At 43.9% G+C, this 21,235-nt stretch overlaps 1 protein-coding gene across 1 annotated transcript in view; it reads right to left on the minus strand.

Annotated features, from left to right (window-relative positions):
• The window catches only part of kcnh2b (potassium voltage-gated channel, subfamily H (eag-related), member 2b), a 374,335-nt gene that overhangs the window by 33,611 nt on the left and 319,489 nt on the right, over positions 1-21,235 (minus strand). The window contains exons 7-9 of the mRNA XM_051940813.1: positions 1,848-2,027; positions 839-942; positions 459-597 (exon numbers count right to left, since the gene is read on the minus strand). Coding sequence (XP_051796773.1) covers positions 459-597; positions 839-942; positions 1,848-2,027 — 423 coding nt within the window. The remainder of the gene's footprint in view (positions 1-458; positions 598-838; positions 943-1,847; positions 2,028-21,235) is intronic.

The raw sequence follows: 21,235 nt of genomic DNA on the forward strand, positions 1-21,235 counted from the left end.
AGAACTGTAACCAGACAAAGCACCGACTCCTCACACAGAGACGCTGTTTGGTATTTTTTACTTCTTAAATGACTTCAAAAACTAATCAGTTCGCAACATTTTGGGTTATTTTCTCCCTCTGCGTGCCTAATGAGCTGCATCATGATATGTAAGGGAGACACTTTTTATTTTGATGCTCCACCACGGCTGACTACAAATCAACTTCCCTACGGAGACAATTAAATTATGAAACAAAAACTAAACCACTTCTGCCTCTCTCTCTTTTTCCCTCCCAGTGCCCCTCCTCCTCTCCCTTTTTATCTCTTTGCTTGTTATCTCCACTTTATTCCATTCGATAAAAACAATGGCAGACACAGTGTCAATGCAGCGTTTGTCTCTTGTTCTTCTTATCCCTCCATCTCACTACCACTTGTCTTGCTCTCTCCTCTCAGCAGATAAACAGCTGCATGGTGAAATACCTCCTCTCCATTGCGGTAGATGAGCAGGTCAAAGGGAATGGCGGCCACCATGTCGATGAGGAACCAGCCTTTGAAGTAGTGGACGGCAATACGCACCGGGTGGCTCACCACCTCATCATTAGAGTTCACATAAGTAGTCCTGAGAACAAGAGAGCAGATTTTCAAACCTGCTGATAGTTGGTATTCGAATACTTCTGACACAACCACTGAAATTACCATTTAACTTAAAATGCATCACTTCTGTTTAGCAATTTACTACCAGATGTTTTCTTCTTTTACAACCAGCTCTAATAACACTAATGAGATCTGGATAACCAAATGTAAGTACTGCTACTGCTGGAGCTTTTCCTACTGCTAAAAAATCTTGCTGCTGTTCACACCTGAAGTTTATGAGAATGTCAATAATGAACATGATGTCCACGATGAGATCAACCACGTTGAGAGGAGAGCAAGAGTAACCACAGCTCTGCATGGCTGCCTCTTCCTGAGAAAGAAGAGAGGAGAGGAGAATCATAATCTAATGCTCTAAAAATAGAAGGCGTCTTTCAGATGGATTAGCATTAGGAGTTTGAAGACAGTTTGCATACGTATGCAGACAAAACATGAGAAAGTGACACAGAAACAGAACACTGAGCCGGACAAGCTCACACACCAACCAGGAGGAGACAACAGCTCGACAGACGTGCTTTTACCTTCACAACAAGCACAAAGTTTCATATTATTATTTTGTTTATAGCTGTATTTATAGCTAACATTAGAAGCCCTATTGTGTTTTGTATTTAACCCTCTAAATCTCAGGCAGTCTCTGGCTGGTGTTTTTCACTGCAGTATAAAGTCCTGCCCCTCTACAGAAACTAAAGTAGAATCTCCTCATTTTTTTATTTTTATTTTGCAACAATAATAATAAAAAAACACTGAAATTGACATGTGCAACATATTTTCCAAGTGCCCAGAGGGGTTACCAACACTGTAAAGTACAGTGATGACTCTTCATATGTTTTATTTGTTTTTGTTCACGTACTTGTCTCCCCTCCAAACACATCCTGCAGTTCAGCCCCATTTAACTCAACTTCGTCACTTTACTGCAGGTCACAGTCGACTCACTAACAGCTTTGATTTGTTCCAGGAATGTTGGAAAGTTGAACATTTCTGGCTCTGATAAATTGTGTTTCTTGTTGATTTTTTTGAAGATAAATGGTGGGTTCTGGGGTTCATGGGGTAAAGTACTGCCCTATACTAATCATAATAACAGGCAGGATGTTTTTCCTTTATCTGACCGTCAAATCAAGGTCTGAGGATTATATGTTGTACTGATTTTGAGGTTAGTGGGCGATTTAAATAACTTGGAAGTAGTTTGAATTATTATTCTATCCTTAAATGTGGCCCTACCTGCTCACTGAGGAGGAAAGCAGCTGAGTAGGGTGTCAGGATGGCGGTGTAGATGACCAGCAGCAGAATGAGCCAGTCCCACACCGCCTTGAAGGGGCTGTAGTGCAGCACCGTCCACTTGTGGATGCGAGGAGCCTGGAGCTTGTACTCTGGCAGCACATCTGCACCCAGAGACAGCACCTGGGTAGAGACAGAAGGACAGAGGGCTGATCAGATGTGAAATAACAGGACTGAGGAAGAAGAGGGAGAGGGGGATGAAGGGCTGAGGAAGCCGAGAGAGAAGAAATAATGAGAGACAAGGGAGAAAGAGACTCAAGACTGCGAAAGTAAAACCTGCGTGTGAAGAAAAATGATGAACATACAAACTCCCAAGGTTTTGCATACAGCCTGAGAACATACAGAAGCTCAGTTCCATGTGTACTGTTCCTTCAGTAGCTCCAACAATGATGTTCTGCAATTACAACAATAGAGCCAGGGTCCACTAAAGATGATGGGAACTGTTCTGAAGGCAGCGACCCTCTTCAGGTTACCCTCCCAGGCAGCATGGGTCCCACAGAAACACACATCAATGCACAGATACATGCACAGAAACTCTTCACAGCACACGCGCACACACAGACACACAGACACACGCACACACCACACACACTGTGATTTCCTATCATTGTGGGGATCTATCACTGACTCCCATTCATACCTAACCCCTAACCCTAACCTTAACCCAGACCAAAACAATGCCTAACCCTAAAGAAACATTTTTGCATTTTTACTTTTTTCAGTAACAACAACATGGCCAAGAAAAATGAGGTCCCCACAAATGATATGTTTTTTGGTTTTCCTATAGTTGTGGGGACATTTGGTCCCCACAACTATAGCCAGAACCTGGGCACACGCACGCACGCACACGCACACACACACACACACACACACACACACACACACACACACACACACACACACACACACACACACACACACACACACACACACACACACACACACACACACACATATTCCACAGCTGTGATTCCTCACATTTTCCTGTTCTAGCAGCTCTGATAGTGACAGGGAGCTGCAGAATATAGGCAGAATATTTCAACCTACAAACACACACACCCAGATCCTTCTCCTCCATCTCCCCCATCACACAAAAACACACCCCAGGAATGAAATTTGGGGTATTACGGTGCAGTTCTAAGTAGCTTTTCTTGCAGTAATGTATTCGACCGTGTGCACTGCGCTTGCCCTGGATGAGAGCAAGAATGAATCAGTATGAAGACGCATTAGCACAGCCTGCCTAATAGAATCACTGTGAAGTGCTGAAAGCAAGGACAGGAGAAACACTGAGCAAATGACAAATCCAGAAGTGAGTTTGGATTGACTTTCAGCTGTGTACTGTCCTCACACAGACAGCAGGCCATGTGGACTTAGAGAGCCTGAATACTAAACGCACTAGTTATGGTATTACTGATGCCCTGTCATGGACACCTTACAGCATGATGTAATCCAAGGCAATACCACTAGCTTTGGCCTAAAGGGGTATAATCACCTCTCAGTCTCATAAATAGGAACATAATACGCTTTATAAACAGAAGATAAATTAGTAGTAGAGTTAGAAAGTGTGTGTTACTTTAGCACACGGTGAAATCAGAAGTGTGAAGATAAAGTGCTGACTTGTGTTATATTCTGTGTACATCTGCATCAGATTATTGTGTGGGCATTATAAAGTAGCACATATTATGCATATCCCTCCTCATTATGCAGCTTTATTTTCCTCTGGACTGTTCTCAGCAGGGAAACAAAGGGCAGCATCTGAACGACAATCTGCTCATTTTAAAAATTGTTTTATTGTATATTATATGGGCTGCACAGTGCCATAGTGGTTAGCACCGTCACCTTGCAGCTAGAAGATCCCCGGTTCGCATCCTGGCCTTCCTGGGATCTTTCTGCATGGAGTTTGCATGTTCTCTCTGTGCATATGTGGATTTTCTCCAGGTTCTCCATCTTCCTCCCACAGTCCAAAAACATGCTGAGGTTAACTGATAATTTTAAATTTGCCCATAGGTGTGAATGTGAACGTTCTGAAGATCTGAGGACTGTTTCCTGTTTCTATTTATTTGCTGAGATGTTGTCGCCCAGATCTTTGGTGGATTTTAACAGAATATTTGTGTAAATGAAGACACAAAGTGCTGCTTTTTAATGAAATTATCTTTGTTTGTCCTGTTTAAAGTTCCTGTATTGTTTTTAAGTTATTCTCTTGTTTTTTTGTTTTTTTTTTACTGTGAAGCACTTCGGTCACCCTTTGGGCTGTTGTAAAGGGCTATAGAAATAAATTTTGATTGATTGATTCATCATGAGGGCGATTGTATTGAATTGGACACAGCAACATTTCAACATAACTTTCATCACGGCACGAGTCTCAACTGCATTGGTCACCAAACACCTTTCTCATTCCTGCAATAAAAACAGAGCCTGTAACAGTTCAGATTAATGCTCACCATGGACAAATGTAATCCAGGTTTCTGAGCAGAGGGCTAAACCTCTTCCAGCTGTTTTTTCTTGAGTTTATTCAACACAACAGGAGGATTCATAAGAGAATCTCAGAGAGAGAAGGTCACATGGAACCACAGCAGTAACTATTTCTAAGTCTAAATTATCCCCAACATGGAGTCAGGATTGAGCTCCATCAGAACTATTGTGATTTTTTACTCCCATAACTTCCTCCATCATGGTGACTGAATGAAAGTATACCAAACATCAACATACTGTAGCACTGGAACGGCAACTTCAGGCGGAAATGACGGGAGAGCTTTTGAATTCAACACACCCTGGCTTTATTGTCAGCACATAAAGCACTCAGAACTCTCACCCCTGTACCGGCTCGCAGGCCGAGGTCATTCCCCCAACAAGCCCCCCCGAGTCACAGTACAACACGAAAACAATGAAACACACAAAATGAACTCAGAACGTAGAATTAGAACAACTAAAAGCAACTAGTAATAAAAGAACGTCTCGAACACACATATAACCCCCTAAAACAACCCCAAAGAACACATAACTCCCATGATGCCTAGCGGCCCCTCATACCCGGAACACAGTCACTCGCCGCAGTGACCCCCAGCGACCCCCAGCGGCCCCCCACGGCCGCTACAATACAGATGTTCTCAGTGTGGATGACAGAACCTTGAAAACCTTGAACATTCCTCTTTTAAACAGGAGATAGACAGAGCTCTAAAGCTACAAATCTAAACGACAAATATTAACTACTCTCCATTTCACTTGTCCACTGTTCTGCAGAAGCATTGTGTGTTTGTTTTTTTATATTTACTCTTAGGTTGAAGTTCAGACTCAACCGTAGTGCAGCAGGGAAACATCTGCATGCAGGGAGAGCTGACCTATGATTGGTTGAGAAGGCAGTGACCAGTGACTTCCATCACTCTCCAGAGGGTTTAACACTCACAGAAAACAGGAATCATCACAGATCAAACTATCCAAACCTATAGTACGAAATCTTCTTTGATTTAGAGTCCTGTATTCCCTGAAGGTCCTCATGTTCATACCACTCTTATTTCACCTCATCTTACCTCTATGTTTTTCTCTGATCTACCTCATTTAGCTTTCATGACTCTTTCCTCCACTTTTTTTGTTCCTATTCCGTCTTGCTCTCTCCTTGACCCGTTAAATCTTTCTATTTTCTAATTTCATCTTTTCTCCCCTCCATGGGTCTGTCATCTATCCAGCAGTCCTCCTCCTCTTCCATACAGCCAGCAACCCAGTCACTTCTCATTCATCTTCTTACCTATTACTGTCCACCCTGCCTCCAGCCTACCTTCCTTTCTTCTGCAGCTTGAATGGTCAGACTGTCATTCCTTTACACTCGCTCCTCTCCTCTTTATCCCAGTCATCCTGCCTGCTTTAACTCTCACTATCCTTCATCTTTTAATTGCCATGCCTTCTCCGATCATCCCTTCTTAGTGGCCCCATGGCATACTTTATTCATGAGATTATGATTAAACCATCCGTAAAACATCTGGCATCTGATCTTTCTGATTCTCTCTGTGTTTCCTCAGGAGTTGCTTTGATATATAACATTTGGCAGCATAAAATTTGCTTGATTTATTAAAAATGAGCCAGAAATATTTCAGTGTTTGTCCTCTGTGTGACTGAGCCAGCTGTTTCATATCAAAGCTAGAGTTATTGCTCTTTCAAATGTTTTATTTTCAATTCTCCATATATCTCTATGCATGAAGCTACTTGGATAAATTTATACTTGTACAAGTATTATGATTGCAGAGATACATTATCTTTTCTTGACAAATATCAAACTTAATTATGTTAATTCCAGTGTAGTCTTGTTTCTCCTCATCTAAAATTAATCTGTTAATGCTAGCATAGCACATGTGAGAACTGGACAGAGACAGGCATGTTGTGTGGCAGTAGTAGTACTAGTTGTCACAGGAACTGTTAGAGTTCAGGTTGTCCTTTAATATCTTATCTGACCTGACTCTGTCCCTCCAATGAACTGAATCAAACACATCAGCTGCTAGTTTTGGTTTGCTCTGTTTTATATCGGAGCCTTGCCTCACAAAAATACATCTGAATTCAGCTAAAGTGCGTTTTCTATTATGTTTTGAGAAAAGCATGCTTTCTCTTAGATCATATCTGTTGGTGCAGGAGTTAACACAAGGCAGTGGGTCACTGTGGGGTTTGAAAGTTCTCTCTGTTTCAGTGTGGGTTTATTTTTTTCAAGTATTAGAGATTAGCTGGTGATTTCAAACTGGCCCTGAATGAGAGTGGTCCTCTGTTTGTATTAGCTGGTGACACATACTATGGTAACCTGGCCAGGATATAACCCTTTGCAGGAGGAAGTAGATATCGCTAATGGATGGATGGGGTTACTCCTTTTTAGAAAACTAATCTGACATTAAATCCTCAGCCTTGTAACTTAGAAAATAGAAGAAAAAAAACTTTTACCATGGTGTGAAAGGTTTCTATTTAAACCAAACTTTGAAGTTTTCCTAAATTTACACAATTGGTGTTGGTGCATAAATCTAATCAGACATCTAACATGTAGTTAGATTGAATTTAAAGTAAACAGAGAGCTAAAATAACAGTCCAATATGAGCCTCCACCTCATTGTTGGACTTCTGTCACCACCACCCGGAACACGAAATGTTTCCCACCACATCATACTATTTCCTTCTCAGGAGAAAATATGTTTCTTATAAAACATAACAGTTTTGCTGTGTAGGAACAGAATGCTAGGGCTAAATATAATGGCTTTACAATGTTTGCTTTATAATAATGCTGAGCTTTCCAGGTGCTGCAAAAATAAAACATAAATTCTCCTACATTTTGTACCTTCACTCCCATTTACCTTAACTGTACACATCAGAGTAGAACAGAAAGTTTGTTCGTTAAAGTTCATCAAAGCTTCTTCATGTGTCAGTAAATATCTGTGGGCACTGTCAGCTGCCTTTACCCCAAATCTGTGCATCACATTTTTAGTGCAACAAATGAGACAGAGAAGAGACTGAGAAGGTTAGAAGGGACAGAAACATCCATGGTGTTAATCACAGTTATCAAATATCAGTTATAAATGATGGTATGATCTGTTACAGTGAGGAGTAGAGCTCAATAGACAGGGCAGTATTCTCTCATGGTGGCTGATTTCAAAAAAACTATGTTGCTTCAAAGTGCTCTGTTTTCTGATCAATTGACCACCGGGGACAGTTTCCATAGAAATGCTGTATATGTTAGGAGTAAAAATGGATTAAATGCACAAAGGCATCTTAGGCTATTGTGTCCTTTATTTTCTGATTTGAGGAATCAGTGCATCCACACCTGCACACATGGACCCATGTGCACCAGGCTGAACAGGATTCTACCCTGCGACACCCCTACAGGAAACAGACTCTAACCCCCCACACACATCTCAGCTGTGTGTGTCCCCTCCTGGACTATTTTGTGGGTTATTTTTAGCCGTCTGTGTGAAACTGAAAAACATTGCCATGAGGACTGTTAAAAGTGCAGATGTCAGGACACATTGAAGTGCAGATAAGGCAGAGTTGTCTTAGAGGACAGCACCGGAGGAGGAGACCCGGGGGCCACAGGGAGCAGTTTATACAGTTGACCGCCTGGGTTATCAGGACGATATGTTTCTCTCACTTCACCCACAGCATGCTGTTTGTTCTTGTCTGCAAAGGAATTCCCGATCAGCAGCGTCATCACAGAACAGAGTTAACATCTAGTTTAACATCCAGTCCTGGAAGTGATTTTCTTGGACTGCATCCTGGGTTTGGGTTTGGGTCAGGTTGACTGTGTTGAATTTTCCTATTCACCTGATTGGCTTAAAACTACTGACAGAACTAATGAAATCAGACGTTCAGTAGCCATTTGAAGTCTCAGCCAGCATGTTGAGGGCTGTGTGGATTATTTTGAATCACAAGTCAAAGTGAAATAGCTCATTCTGTCCATTAGCTCCTTCGTGTCAGCTCTGCTTTATGTGACTCTGTGTGGATTATAGTGACAAGAGAGCAGACAAGAGGACAAGAGATGACTTGTGACAAGATAGAAATCAAATTTATGCCCAAAATGTCAGACACATGAGATGCACCTGCTAAGATTAAGACTGTCAGATTTCCTTTACACTCTAATGTCACTGGCCCACACATGATAAGACCGCAGAGGGCTGAGAATAAATTCATAAGTTTTATTAGGAAAGAGACAAAAAGTAAATACAATTTCTTTGTAAGGCAGAAATGATTCAAAATTCTCTAGCAATTAGTGTCAAGGATTTGTAGAGATTAATAAAGAGAGTAAATGCTGCACAGAAGAAAATGAAAAGAAAGAGGAGGAGACAGAGATATAAAGATAGAGAGAGGAGGAGGTGACACACAGCAGTGGGGCTTTCAAAAGATCTGATCAAAGATAAGGGAAAGAATTTGTTTGAAAGAAAAGGTACCAAACTCACAAAGCAGCACAAAGCACAAGGACAAGGCTGCAGTCTGAAGCCGAGGACTGAAGTTGATGACTCATCTTTTTACCACTTCAGTAGCACACATTCACACAGCTAACCCTGGGAGGCTCAGTGCAGCTGCAGTCCAATAGAAGAAGGTGACAACTGAACAGCGAGATCCACTTCTATCATTAATCTCTCATCAAATCTCCTCTCAGTGCAGAAGATTAAGGCTACAGAGGTGCATACACAATGATCTGCACACACAGTTGTAAATTTAAAAGGTAAGTAAGTAGAAAGTCAAAGAGCATCTTCACCACTGGAAATAAAGTATCCTATGGGAGGGAACTTGGAAAAAAGTTTTTTTTTCTGTTTTTTTGTCTGCATATCTGCTCAAAAATGACACCAACCAGCCATGGTGTCATTACTTAAGCTGCATGCAGTTTTTTTCTTATAGGTGGCTTGCAAATGATGTCACATCCGCCTCATTACCTATGCATATCATGAAGTGGTGGTCAGCGGAGCTGATTGTTGACTGCAGCGAGCGTGGCTAACGTTCACTCATCGGTCAAAAATGCCTTTTGCGTGTGTTGTTTTAGGTTGTTCTAATCGATCAAATCACGAAATTGATAAAGGATACTTCAGGGTTCCTCGTGAAGAGATTAAAAAAGGGCCTCGCACTAAGGATTTTACGAAAAGACACAGAGAAAAATGGCTCGCTAACATTTCCTTAACTTCGAAGGGAGCGGAGTCAAAGAATGCCAGAGTTTGTGGTGATCACTTCGTTATAGGTTAGTGAATTATTATGATATACATGCTTAGAGCCTTTCTGTGTTGGTTTTAAGACCCATTCTTTAAAGATTGGTAACACTAACTACCCACTTAACAAGCTAACATTCGCTGTTTTTAGCTTGTTTACTGTCACATTGAAGGATTATTTACCCTGCCATGCAGTCGCAGTGTGCGGTTATTATTTCTCCATTTTCTTTTATCAACAACCAGGTATGAGTTGGTGTTTTTGATAAACATTGCGAATGTTTCACCTGAAAAGAACAGCAGAAACACGTTTTAGCATCCACCGAGCTAACACACCTAGCAAGTACAAGTTTACATAAATCGTTACTGACACGGCTTTTTATGATGCAGGATTTGTCTTTCAGGATCTTAACTCCGAATTCTTTAACCCTTCCACAGACAAAGAAAGTGTATGAATCCATGCTTTTCCAAGCCTTCATTTGCTTAGCAGTGCAAAAGCTTGTTTGTAGCACCAGATAGTTTGAGATATCAGGGAAATGAACTGGCGGATATTTTTCCAACTCGTAGGTCAAATCCTTCATGGATAACGCATACGGATCTATGCCATCACAAAATTTGAGTTTTTCAATGTATCGAGTTTGAGAATTAGAATCTAGAGTACGAAAATACCCTGAAAAAGAGTCACGTTTTCCTTGCTCTGCGGCAGTCCTTTTGGTTGGCCAGACCACCACTTCATTAACCGGAAGTTAATGCCACCGCTAAAGTCACGTGTTTGCAAGCCATCTATTTGTGACTGTGACCATCACCTGCCCTCATGGCAAATTAACCTATCATGTTTATTTCACACTGTTTCCTACATTATGCCATTGAGGGCTGTGCACACCCAAGTGAAACATAAAACAAACACAGGACAGACAAAAAGTGAGGTATAGACAGTGTTCTGAGAGAAAAGGTGCATTATGAGGGGCCGTACAAGACTTAATTCATTCTCGTCCTCTCACACACATATATTTTCTCTCATACTCACATACATTCTCCTGTGACACACATACATTCTCCTTTCACATACATTCTCCTTTCACACACATATATTTCACTCTCTTACACGCATACATTCTCCTCTCACACACATACATTCTCCTTTCACACACATATATTTTCCTTGCACACACATATATTCTTCTTTCACATACATATATTTTAATATTCACGCACACACACATTCTGCTTTCACATACATACATTTTCACTCATGCACACACATACATTCTCCTCTCACATGCATATATTGTCACACTTGCACGTACATACATTCTCCTTTCACATTCATACATTCTCCGAAATAAATAGACATATATGTATATGTACAAAGAAAATATATGCATGAAAGAGAAGAATGTATGTATGTAAGAGGAGAATGTAGGTGTGTGAGAGGAGAATGTATGTATGTGCGAGAGAGAATAGTGGAAAAGGAAGTAAGTATAGTGGAAAAGGAAGTCCATCGTTTTTTGCGCTGTGATTGGCTGAAAAGCTCAAGTGGGCGGTGATGTTCAGGTAACGGTTACCATGGCAGGTGGAGAGGAGTCCCGAGCGCTTCAGCAAGCCATTGGGGTTTTAAGAAACATTTTGTCATGGTTGATGCTACAGGTACGGACCCGTACCCGTAGCATCTGTACTAGAGGTACGGACCCGTTAAGGTCACTGAAGAGCTGGCGCCGGTTAACTACTATTTGCTGCACATTACAGGCAGTTTATATGAATGACTTTGACGGCGAACATTGTATAATTTAACCAAAAATACACCGTCTCCTCTCACACTTTAGACATTGCAGTTTTTACGCTTTTAGACGCCGTGTCTAAATTGTTTGAAGTCCAGTTCCTATTAATTAGTTTACCGCGTTCAGTGGTGGAAGCGGCTGACGAACTCCATTGCAAATGTTCCCATTTAATTTTGGACGCTAATTTACAAGATAAAGTTAAGGATGTCGAATATGAAACAAACACTCATGAATGGTGAGGAGCAGCTCTTTAATTCGGCATGAATTAAAAAAAACACAAACTCGATTTACTGTGATATTGTGAGATTTGTTTGTGGTTATGTAACTTAGCCATTCAACAGAGTCCGCTAACATTAAAGTGACTGACGTGCAGTGTCTGTGTTGACAGACGTAGAAAATACGTCAGGGTTTTGTTTAGGTTGTTAATATGTAATAGTCTGTCGCTACTTTTGAAGGTAAAAAAATACTTTTCGTTTGCTGGCTGTTAGTTCTGCCATTTGTTTTGTTTGCTGTCTGTGCTTTATTAGAACAGGGTCACGTGAATAAAAAGTTTTGCTATTTTTAATAGTAGTGCCGATTTCAACCCCCAAATCGCTGTCAGTGAAAAAGTCAGATAATGATATTTATAAGACATTATGCTTGATAGAAAAGAGAACAGCAGATGACTGACATGACAGGCTCGGCACGCAGATTCACCTCGAATCACGGAAGCGCCTTCATCACTCGGATTACCAAGACGGCTCATTAATATTTATGTACGTCGGATTACCAGCCAATCACAAAGCGCGTTCATCAGCCCAACCATTAATATTCATGCCCGTCTCATTAATATTTATGGTAAGGTAAGGTGCCGTATCCGTAGGCCACAGGCTACGGGTACGGGTCCGTATCTGTCGACACTACGTTTTGTCATCCCCAGAAACGGTCACATATTATCGTCATCGCTTGAGCAGCAGGCGACAGGTTTATCTGCACCAAACTTTACTCACAGCACTGTGGAAAGTGAGATGAGACAACTTTTCAGACCTGCAAACTTCCAAGTCGCTGCAGCGGGACAAGCAGCTAACGCTAACGCTACACGTAATCCTCCAGTTCGGCCTTGTGTAGCGTTAGCGTTAGCTGCTTGTCCCGCTGCAGCGACTTGGAAGTTTGCAGGTCTGAAAAGTTGTCTCATCTCACTTTCCACAGTGCTGTGAGTAAAGTTTGGTGCAGATAAACCTGTCGCCTGCTGCTCAAGCGATGACGATAATATGTGACCGTTTCTGGGGATGACAAAATGTTTCTTAAAACCCCAATGGCTTGCTGAAGCGCTCGGGACTCCTCTCCACCTGCCATGGTAACCGTTACCTGAACATCACCGCCCACTTGAGCTTTTCAGCCAATCACAGCGCAAAAAACGATGGACTTCCTTTTCCACTATACTTACTTCCTATTCCACTATTTTCTCTCGCACATACATACATTCTCCTCTCACACACCTACATTCTCCTCTTACATACATACATTCTTCTCTTTCATGCATATATTTTCTTTGTACATATACATATATGTCTATTTATTCCGGAGAATGTATGAATGTGAAAGGAGAATGTAAGTACGTGCAAGTGTGACAATATATGCATGTGAGAGAAGAATGTTTGTGTGTGCATGAGTGAAAATGTATGTATGTGAAAGCAGAATGTGTGTGTGCGTGAATATTAAAATATATGTATGTGAAAGAAGAATGTATGTGTGTGCAAGGAAAATATATGTGTGTGAAAGGAGAATGTATGTGTGTGAGAGGAGAATGTATGCGTGTAAGAGTGAAAATATATGTGTGTGAAAGGAGAATGTATGTGTGTCACAGGAGAATGTATGTGAGTATGAGAGAAAATATATGTGTGTGAGAGGACGAGAATGAATTAAGTCTTGTACGGCCCCTCAGAGTGCATTCTATTTATTTGTGGTCTTTAATTCACACCTTTGAAACCAGTTACAAATCTAAGACCCTTCACAAACACCAGATACAACAGAATCCCAACAGGATCAATCATGAAGACGTCAGGAGATCACAGGAAGGATAGATGAAGCAGAGTCAGATCCACAGACACTGACCCAGCAACCTCCACTGACTCAGCGACCGGAGGAACAAACTCTATTGAGTTTTGGTAGATGCCGGTGTGGTGGGTCTGGCATGCATGAAAACCTCTACCAAAAAAAAGAGCTGTCTCCTCCAGCCCAAGGAGGTCCACACAGCCCCCCCGCAGGGACCACCGGCCGGAGAGCCAAATCCCCAAGGCCTGCGCAGCAGAACGGGCCATAGCAGACGCACGCGGTGCCCCACTGGCCCACAGCCCCACCTCTCCCACGACCACCCGCCCGCCCACCCACCCCCACCACTCCCCACCACTCCCCACCACTCCCCACAACCCGACTCCCCCCGCCCCAGCCCCCAAACCCCCACCACCCACCCACAGCACCCCCCTCCCCCACCACGTCGCCCCCCACAACCCCCCCAACCCCTCCCACACACCAGGCCGCCCCCCCATCCAGCCACCCCCCCACCCCCTCCCGCCATCATCACCACGCCCAAATCTGGGAGGTCACTCGCTCCCAGGAACCAGCGCTGAGGGATCGGGCTACAGCACTGCAAAGGCAACCGAGCCCAGCTCACCCACAGCCGCCTGGAAGAATGTAATACCGAGGGAGGGGGGGAGAGGAAGGAGCACCAGGGGAGGCCCAACAACCCAGGCCCTCAGGCCTGGCAGGGAGAGGCCTCGGAGGTCACGCTAGTAAACCTATTGTGATGTAACCCTGTTACTGATTCACCAGCTCCCCGACTGGTGAACACTAACCCTGCACCATGAATGTGACCCACCCAAGTGTACATACAAGTGTGTGTGGTGCAATAAAATTGGGAGCGGGTGAGGCAGAGCACAGGGCAACGAACCCCCCACTCCAGTCTCCCTGAAAGCTCAAAATGTAAATGTGTATGTAGTGCGTTAAAATTGGGGGAAGTAGTGGCGGGGTGGGGGCATAGATGGGGAACCACAGTACAACATTGCACTGGGGCCTGTCCCATCTAATGATGCCCCACCCCATAACCACCCATTCCCAATGTAGTGTGGTGCATTAAAATTGGAGGGAAATTGTGGAGCAAGAATCGTAAATCTCCACCCCCTCAAGGAATGTGTTGTGTGACCTAGGTGTCTATTTACAAGGTGTATTGTGCGAAGCTAGTGAAGTGAGTTAAGAGGAGCGATCAGTGGGGCCCCACCCAGCCAGGCGGAGGGAGGTGCGCGCCCGCCCAGAGCCTCCCTATCATCCCCCCTCCCCACCAACAGCTCCGGCACCCCAGCGGACAGATGGTGCGGCAGGGCAAGGGTGTGGCAGGGCGAGGATCACTCGCACCCCGTCTCTGGAGCCCACCCAGGGTGTCGGGAGGGCAAACATTGAATTGGAATGGGCTAGGCCAGCACACCCCTGTGCACTGCACCCTGTCCCCAGAGCCAGACAGCCAGGCCAGAGATAATGGAACCTCCCCCCCTCTGCCCCCTCACCCCCCCATCCCATACCCACTCCCCCATCCCACACCCACCTCCCACCCTACTCCCCGGTGGGAGGACAGAAGGCATGAGAAGGAGGGGGAGGAGGAGACGACAAGGAAGGAGAGGAAAGGCAGCAGAGCAGGAGGATGAGGGGGAGGGAGGAGGGAGGGGGCGAGGGAGAGGGGACAAGGAGGTGGAGGAAGACGGGAGGAGGGAGGCGAGGGGGGAAAGAGGGCGAGGAGGGGGAGAGGACACGGTACCACAGATCACTGTTCAGTCCACCAGACTGGACAGATCGGACAGATCGGAACCGCAACTGCTAGCCGAAGAGCAGCAGGTCATGCCGGGACAGCGCCGCCCCAAGCTCCCCGGGCAGCACCCCAGCACAGCACCCCCCACGGGCACCGGGCGACGGCCGAGATGCATGCCCGACCCAGCAGAGACCCGGGGAGTAAGGCCAGCCACGCTGAGCCACAAGGGACAGCACCTGGAAAGTTAGCCAAGCATGCAGTGACACCAAGCTAACCATTCGTGCATATAGAGAGAGAATCCTGAGGAGTTGATGACTGTAAGGTGTCGTTGATGTGGCCCGTTCGGTCCTGCTAACAGCGACTGGGTTCTAACTGAAGACAATCATTAGTTACACAATGCCAAAGTACATAAGCAGTAACATATATTAGGGTGCTGTCGTGGCTCTTGCTAACAGGCAGAATCAGGTTACCAGTTTTAAAGTAAGGGAGTTAATATACGGTGACCATGTTTGTACAAAATTTGACAACTGATTTTTATTTGAAGCAGAGATTTTCTCCATTGAAATGTGATCTATTAGGAGGTTCAACCAGAGGTTGATGCTCAGAGTTTGCTTATTTTTCCAATTAACAAGGATTGGGGTTTTTTTGGCGATGGCTACGAGTAAGGATTGAGATTATTTGCGTGGTAGGTCAGTTATTGTTAAGTCGCCGAGTAAACACAGGCGTGGAGATAAAGGAATCCTGCAGTTATTATATCGTTGGATGCAGAAAAAGCCTTTGACAAAGTTAACTGGTCCTTCCTCTTTGCTGTTCTAAATAAACATGGCTTTGGAGAGTCATTTATTCACTGGGTATCAGCACTATATGATTCTCCCAAAGTCACTGTCACTACTAATGGAATCACCTCAAAGACCTTCACCTTACAGAGAGGCACCAGACAGGGCTGCCCACTCTCTCCTCTATTATTTGCAATATTCATTGAGCCGCTGGCAACAGCTGTGCGCCAGGATGTCAGGATCCAAGGAATCCGCTCTGGGGCAACATAACACAAAATAAATTTATACGCAGATGATATATTACTTTATTTAGAAGAACCTGCTGCCTCATTAAGAGAAGTATTCAACTTAATATCTAAATTTTCACATTTATCAGATTATTCCATAAATTGGACAAAATCAACATTACTTCCAATCACAGAAAATTCATGGAATCCTGCAGACCAGGACCCTCACTACTCTTTCCCTACAGGCAATTTAAAATACTTAGGCATAAAAATTTCACCTAAATTATCTGAATTAACTCACTTACATTTTGCCCCACTACTGGATAATATCAGCAGTGATCTACAGCACTGGAATAATCTCCTTATATCTCTTCTGGGACGAATAGCTACTATTAAAATGAAATCCTACCAAAATAAATTATTTCTTTTCAATGATTCCATTCAAACCAACGTCCAACTGGTTCCAGTCGCTGGACTCGGCTATCACAAAATTCTACTGGAATAATAAAATAGCAAAAATCAGTCTATCTACTCTTCAGAGAAGTAAATCCAAAGGAGGTCTAGAGGCACCAAATTTTATGGATTATTATTTAGCTAACCAGCTACAATATCTTAATCTATGGACACAACCTAACAGAGATGCCAACTGTTGGTTAGAATTAGAACAGAAGGATTGCAACAGCCTCAGACTTCCAGACATACTTTTTATTACAACATCCATCAAACGACACAACTGTTTTATAAACGCAATGATTTCCTCCACCTTGACCGCTTGGTGGAAGGCATTAGAAACTACAAACTCCAAATTGGAGCCCTGTGAGTTCTCTCCCATTTGGCACAACCCTGACTTTCAGGTTAACAATCAGCCGCTTCATTTGGTTGTTTGGGAGAAAAATGGAATTACACATCTTCACCACCTCTTTTCAGATAATATGTTCATGTCATAAACACTTGCTTCAAAAATACAAAAATGGGAATTTTTTACATTATCTACAAGTTAAAAATAATATTAAGAAAAGAATCCCAACACTTCAAGGCACGCTCCAGCCACCTCCATTAGCTAAAGCTATCACAAAGCTTTCTCTGACAACAACTAAAACCCTCTCTAAAATGTATAAGCTACTCTCAAGCACTGATACAATATATTTAGCCATCTCTAAATGGGAGTCAGACCTATCTATATCTCTGGAACCAGACTTTTGGACTCAAATTTGTGATAATGCATTTAAAATGAAAAAACACACAAACTTACAACTCATCCAATACAAAATCCTCCATAGAACATATATTACTCAATACATGATGAAGAAAATGGGATTCTCCGACTCTGACATCTGTCTCCAGTGCTCCCAGAACACCGCTGATACTTATTTTCATGCTGTATGGCTGAGCCGCAAGGGACACAAGCCAGTGTCTTATTGTGCCGGTCCCAAGCCCGGATAAATACATAGGGTTGTGTCAGGAAGGGCCTCCGACGTACAACTTTGGCCAAATCAATCATGCGAATCAAATGTATGACTTCCATACCGGATCGGTCAAGGCCCGGGTTAACAACGACCGCCATCGGAGCTGTCGACTTACAGGGTGCCGGTGGAAAATGGACGACTGTTGGTCGAAGAAGGAGGGGAGGAAGGTGTGTTCGTAGGAAGAGAGAGAAGAGGAACACCAAGAGTCTAGGACTGAGAGTAGGGACTTTGAATGTTGGAACTATGACAGAAAAAGATAGAGAGCTGGTTGACATGATGCAGAGGAGGAAGGTGGACATACTGTGTGTCCAGGAGACCAGGTGGAAAGGTAGTAAAGCTAGAAGTCTAGGAGCAGGGTTCAAGTTGTTCTATCATGGTGTAGATAGGAAGAGAAATGGAGTAAGGAGGAGTTTGTTAGGAATGTCCTGGAGGTAAAAAGAGTGTCAGATCGAGTGATGAGCCTGAAGCTAGAATCGAAGGTGTGATGTTCAATGTTGTTAGTGGGTATGCTCCACAGGTAGGATGTGAGCTGGATGAGAAGCAGAAATTCTGGTTGGACCTTGATGAAGTGATGCAGAGCATCCCTAGAAGTGAGAAAGTTGTCATTGGTGCAGACTTCAATGGACATGTTGGTGCAGGAAACAGAGATGATGAGGAGGTCATGGGCAGGTTTGGTATCCAGGAGAGGAACGCAGAAGGACAGATGGTGGTTGACTTTGCAAAAAGAATGGAAATGGCTGTAGTGAATACTTTCTTCCAGAAGAGGCAGGAACATAGGGTGACCTATAAGAGTGGAAGTAGGAGCACACAGGTAGACTACATCTTGCGTAGACGGTGTAATCTGAAGGAGATCAGTGACTGCAAAGTAGTGGTAGGTGAGAGTGTAGCCAGACAGCATAGGATGGTGGTGTGTAGGATGACCCTGGTGGTGAAGAAGATGAAGAGGGCAAAGGCAGAGCAAAGGACCAAATGGTGGAAGCTGAAAAAGGAAGAGTGTTGTATGACTTTCAGGAAAGAGTTGAGGCAGGCTTTGGATGGTCAGGAGGTGCTTCCAGATGACTGGACAACTACAGCAAATGTGATCAGGGAGACAGGTCGGAGAGTACTTGGTGTGTCATCTGGAAGGAAAGGAGATAAGGAGACTTGGTGGTGGAATGAGGAGGTGCAGGAGTGGATCCAGAGAAAGAGGTTAGCTGAGAAGAAGTGGGACACTGAGAGGACTGAAGACAGTAGACAGGAGTACAGGGAGATGCAGCGTAAGGTGAAAGTAGAGGTGGCAAAGGCCAAACAAGGGGCTTACGATGACTTGTATGCTAGGTTGGACAGTAAGGAGGGAGAGACTGACCTGTATAGGTTGGCAAGGCAGAGAGACAGAGATGGGAAGGACGTGCAGCAGGTTAGGGTGATAAAGGATAAGGATGGAAGTGTGTTGACAGGTGCCAATAGTGTGATGGGAAGATGGAAAGAGTACTCTGAAGAGTTGATGAACGAGGAACATGAGAGAGAATGAAGAGTAGAAGAGGTGACCGTTGTGGACCAGGAAGTAGCAAAGATTAGTAAGGATGAAGTGAGGAGGGCATTGAAGAGGATGAAGAGTGGAAAGGCACTTGGTCCTGATGATATACCTGTGGAGGTATGGAAGTGTCTCGGAGAGGTCGCAGTAGAGTTTCTGACTGGGTTGTTCAACAGGATCTTAGATAGTGAGAAGATGCCCGAGGAATGGAGGAGAAGTGTGCTGGTGACCATCTTTAAGAACAAGGGAGATGTGCGGAGTTGTGGCAACTACAGAGGAATAAAGCTGATGAGCCACACAATGAAGCTATGGGAAAGAGTAGTTGAAGCTAGACTAAGGGCAGAGGTGCATATCTGTGAGCAGCAGTATGGTTTCATGCCAAGAAAGAGTACAACAGATGCAATATTTGCTTTGAGGATGTTGATAGAGAAGTACAGAGAAGGTCAGAAGGAGCTGCATTGTGTCTTTGTAGATCTGGAGAAAGTTTATGACAGGGTGCCCAGAGAGGAACTGTGGTTTTGTATGAGGAAGTCTGGAGTGACAGAGAAGTATGTTAGAGTGGTGCAGGACATGTATGAGGACTGTAAGACAGTGGTGAGGTGTGCTGTAGGAGTAACAGAGGAGTTCAAGGTGGAGGTGGGACTACATCAGCTATGGTGATGGACAGGATGACAGACGAGGTTAGACAGGAGTCTCCATGGACTATGATGTTGCAGATGACATTGTGATCTGTAGTGAGAGCAGGGAACAGGTGGAGGAGAAGCTAGAGGCATGGAGGTTTGCCCTGGAAAGGAGAGGAATGAAGGTTAGCCGCAGCAAGACGGAGTATCTGTGTTTGAATGAGAGGGACCCAAGTGGAAGAGTGAGGTTACAGGGAGAAGAGGTCAAGAAGGTGGAGGATTTTAAGTACTTAGGGTCAACAGTCCAGAGCAATGGAGAGTGTGGAAAAGAGGTGAAGAAGCGTGTACAGGCAGGCTGGAACGGCTGGAGAAAAGTGTCAGGTGTGATGTGTGATAGAAGAGTTTCAGCTAAAATGAAAGGAAAGGTTTACAAAACTGTGGTGAGACCAGCCATGGTGTTTGGTCTGGAGACAGTGTCCCTGAGGAAAAGACAGGAGGCAGAGCTGGAGGTAGCAGAACTGAAGATGCTGAGGTTTCTCTTGGGAGTGACCAGGATGGACAGGATCAGGAATGACTACATCAGCACATGTTAGAGGCTTTGGAGATAAAGTCAGAGAGGCCAGACTGAGATGGTTCGGACATGTCCAGAGGAGAGAGAGTGAATATATTGGTAGAAGGATGCTGAGTTTCCCACTGCCAGGCAGGAGGCCTAGAGGAAGACCAAAGAGGAGGTTTATGGATGTGGTTAAAGAGGACATGAAGGTAGTTGGTGTGAGAGAAGAAGATCCAGCAGACAGGGTTAGATGGAGGCAATTGATTCGCTGTGGTGACCCCTGAAGGGAAAAACCGAAAGGAAAAGAAGAAGAAGAAGAATGGCTGTGCACCCCCGTTAAAAATTTCTGGACTAACATCTCAGAACTTGGAAAAAAAGTGATGAAAAGTACTTGGAGAGTTAAAGAACTGTACGTCCAAATGGAGGGGCGAACCCTATATCTAATTCCAGTCTCATCTGTTTATTTCATAAACAGCGTCTACTAAGACCTGCTATTTGGAATGGCAAGGAACATTTCAGAGGAACAAAGATGCTGTAGTGCACATGTCTGGAGAAGACAGGAAGAAATACTGCTGCCAAAAGAGTTTCACAACAACATATGTTATAACTACACTGCTCCAAGGCACAAAGTCTTCTATTTTCAAAAAAAATGACTGCAATGTTTTCATCCCAATAATAACTTTTACCTAAATCTAACCAATTAATGGTATTGTATAAACAAAACTAAACAAACCACAGGTAAAAACAGCGTCAGAGCATCATGGAATCCAGCAGAACGCTCACAGCGGGTCAAACCTGGCCTCCTAGGTGAGTCCTGAGCTGCTCATTAGAACTTTACTGCTGGTTTTAAGTGCATGACATCAGAAACTCATAAGACAACAGGTCTGTGAGTTCAATGATGTTGATCCAGACCAACAGAGAAGAACAGGCCACAAATACAGCCACCATTGTACAGCCTTTGCT

The sequence above is a fragment of the Acanthochromis polyacanthus genome, chromosome 20, assembly GCF_021347895.1.
Source record: "Acanthochromis polyacanthus isolate Apoly-LR-REF ecotype Palm Island chromosome 20, KAUST_Apoly_ChrSc, whole genome shotgun sequence".
Taxonomy (NCBI): Eukaryota; Metazoa; Chordata; class Actinopteri; family Pomacentridae; genus Acanthochromis; species Acanthochromis polyacanthus.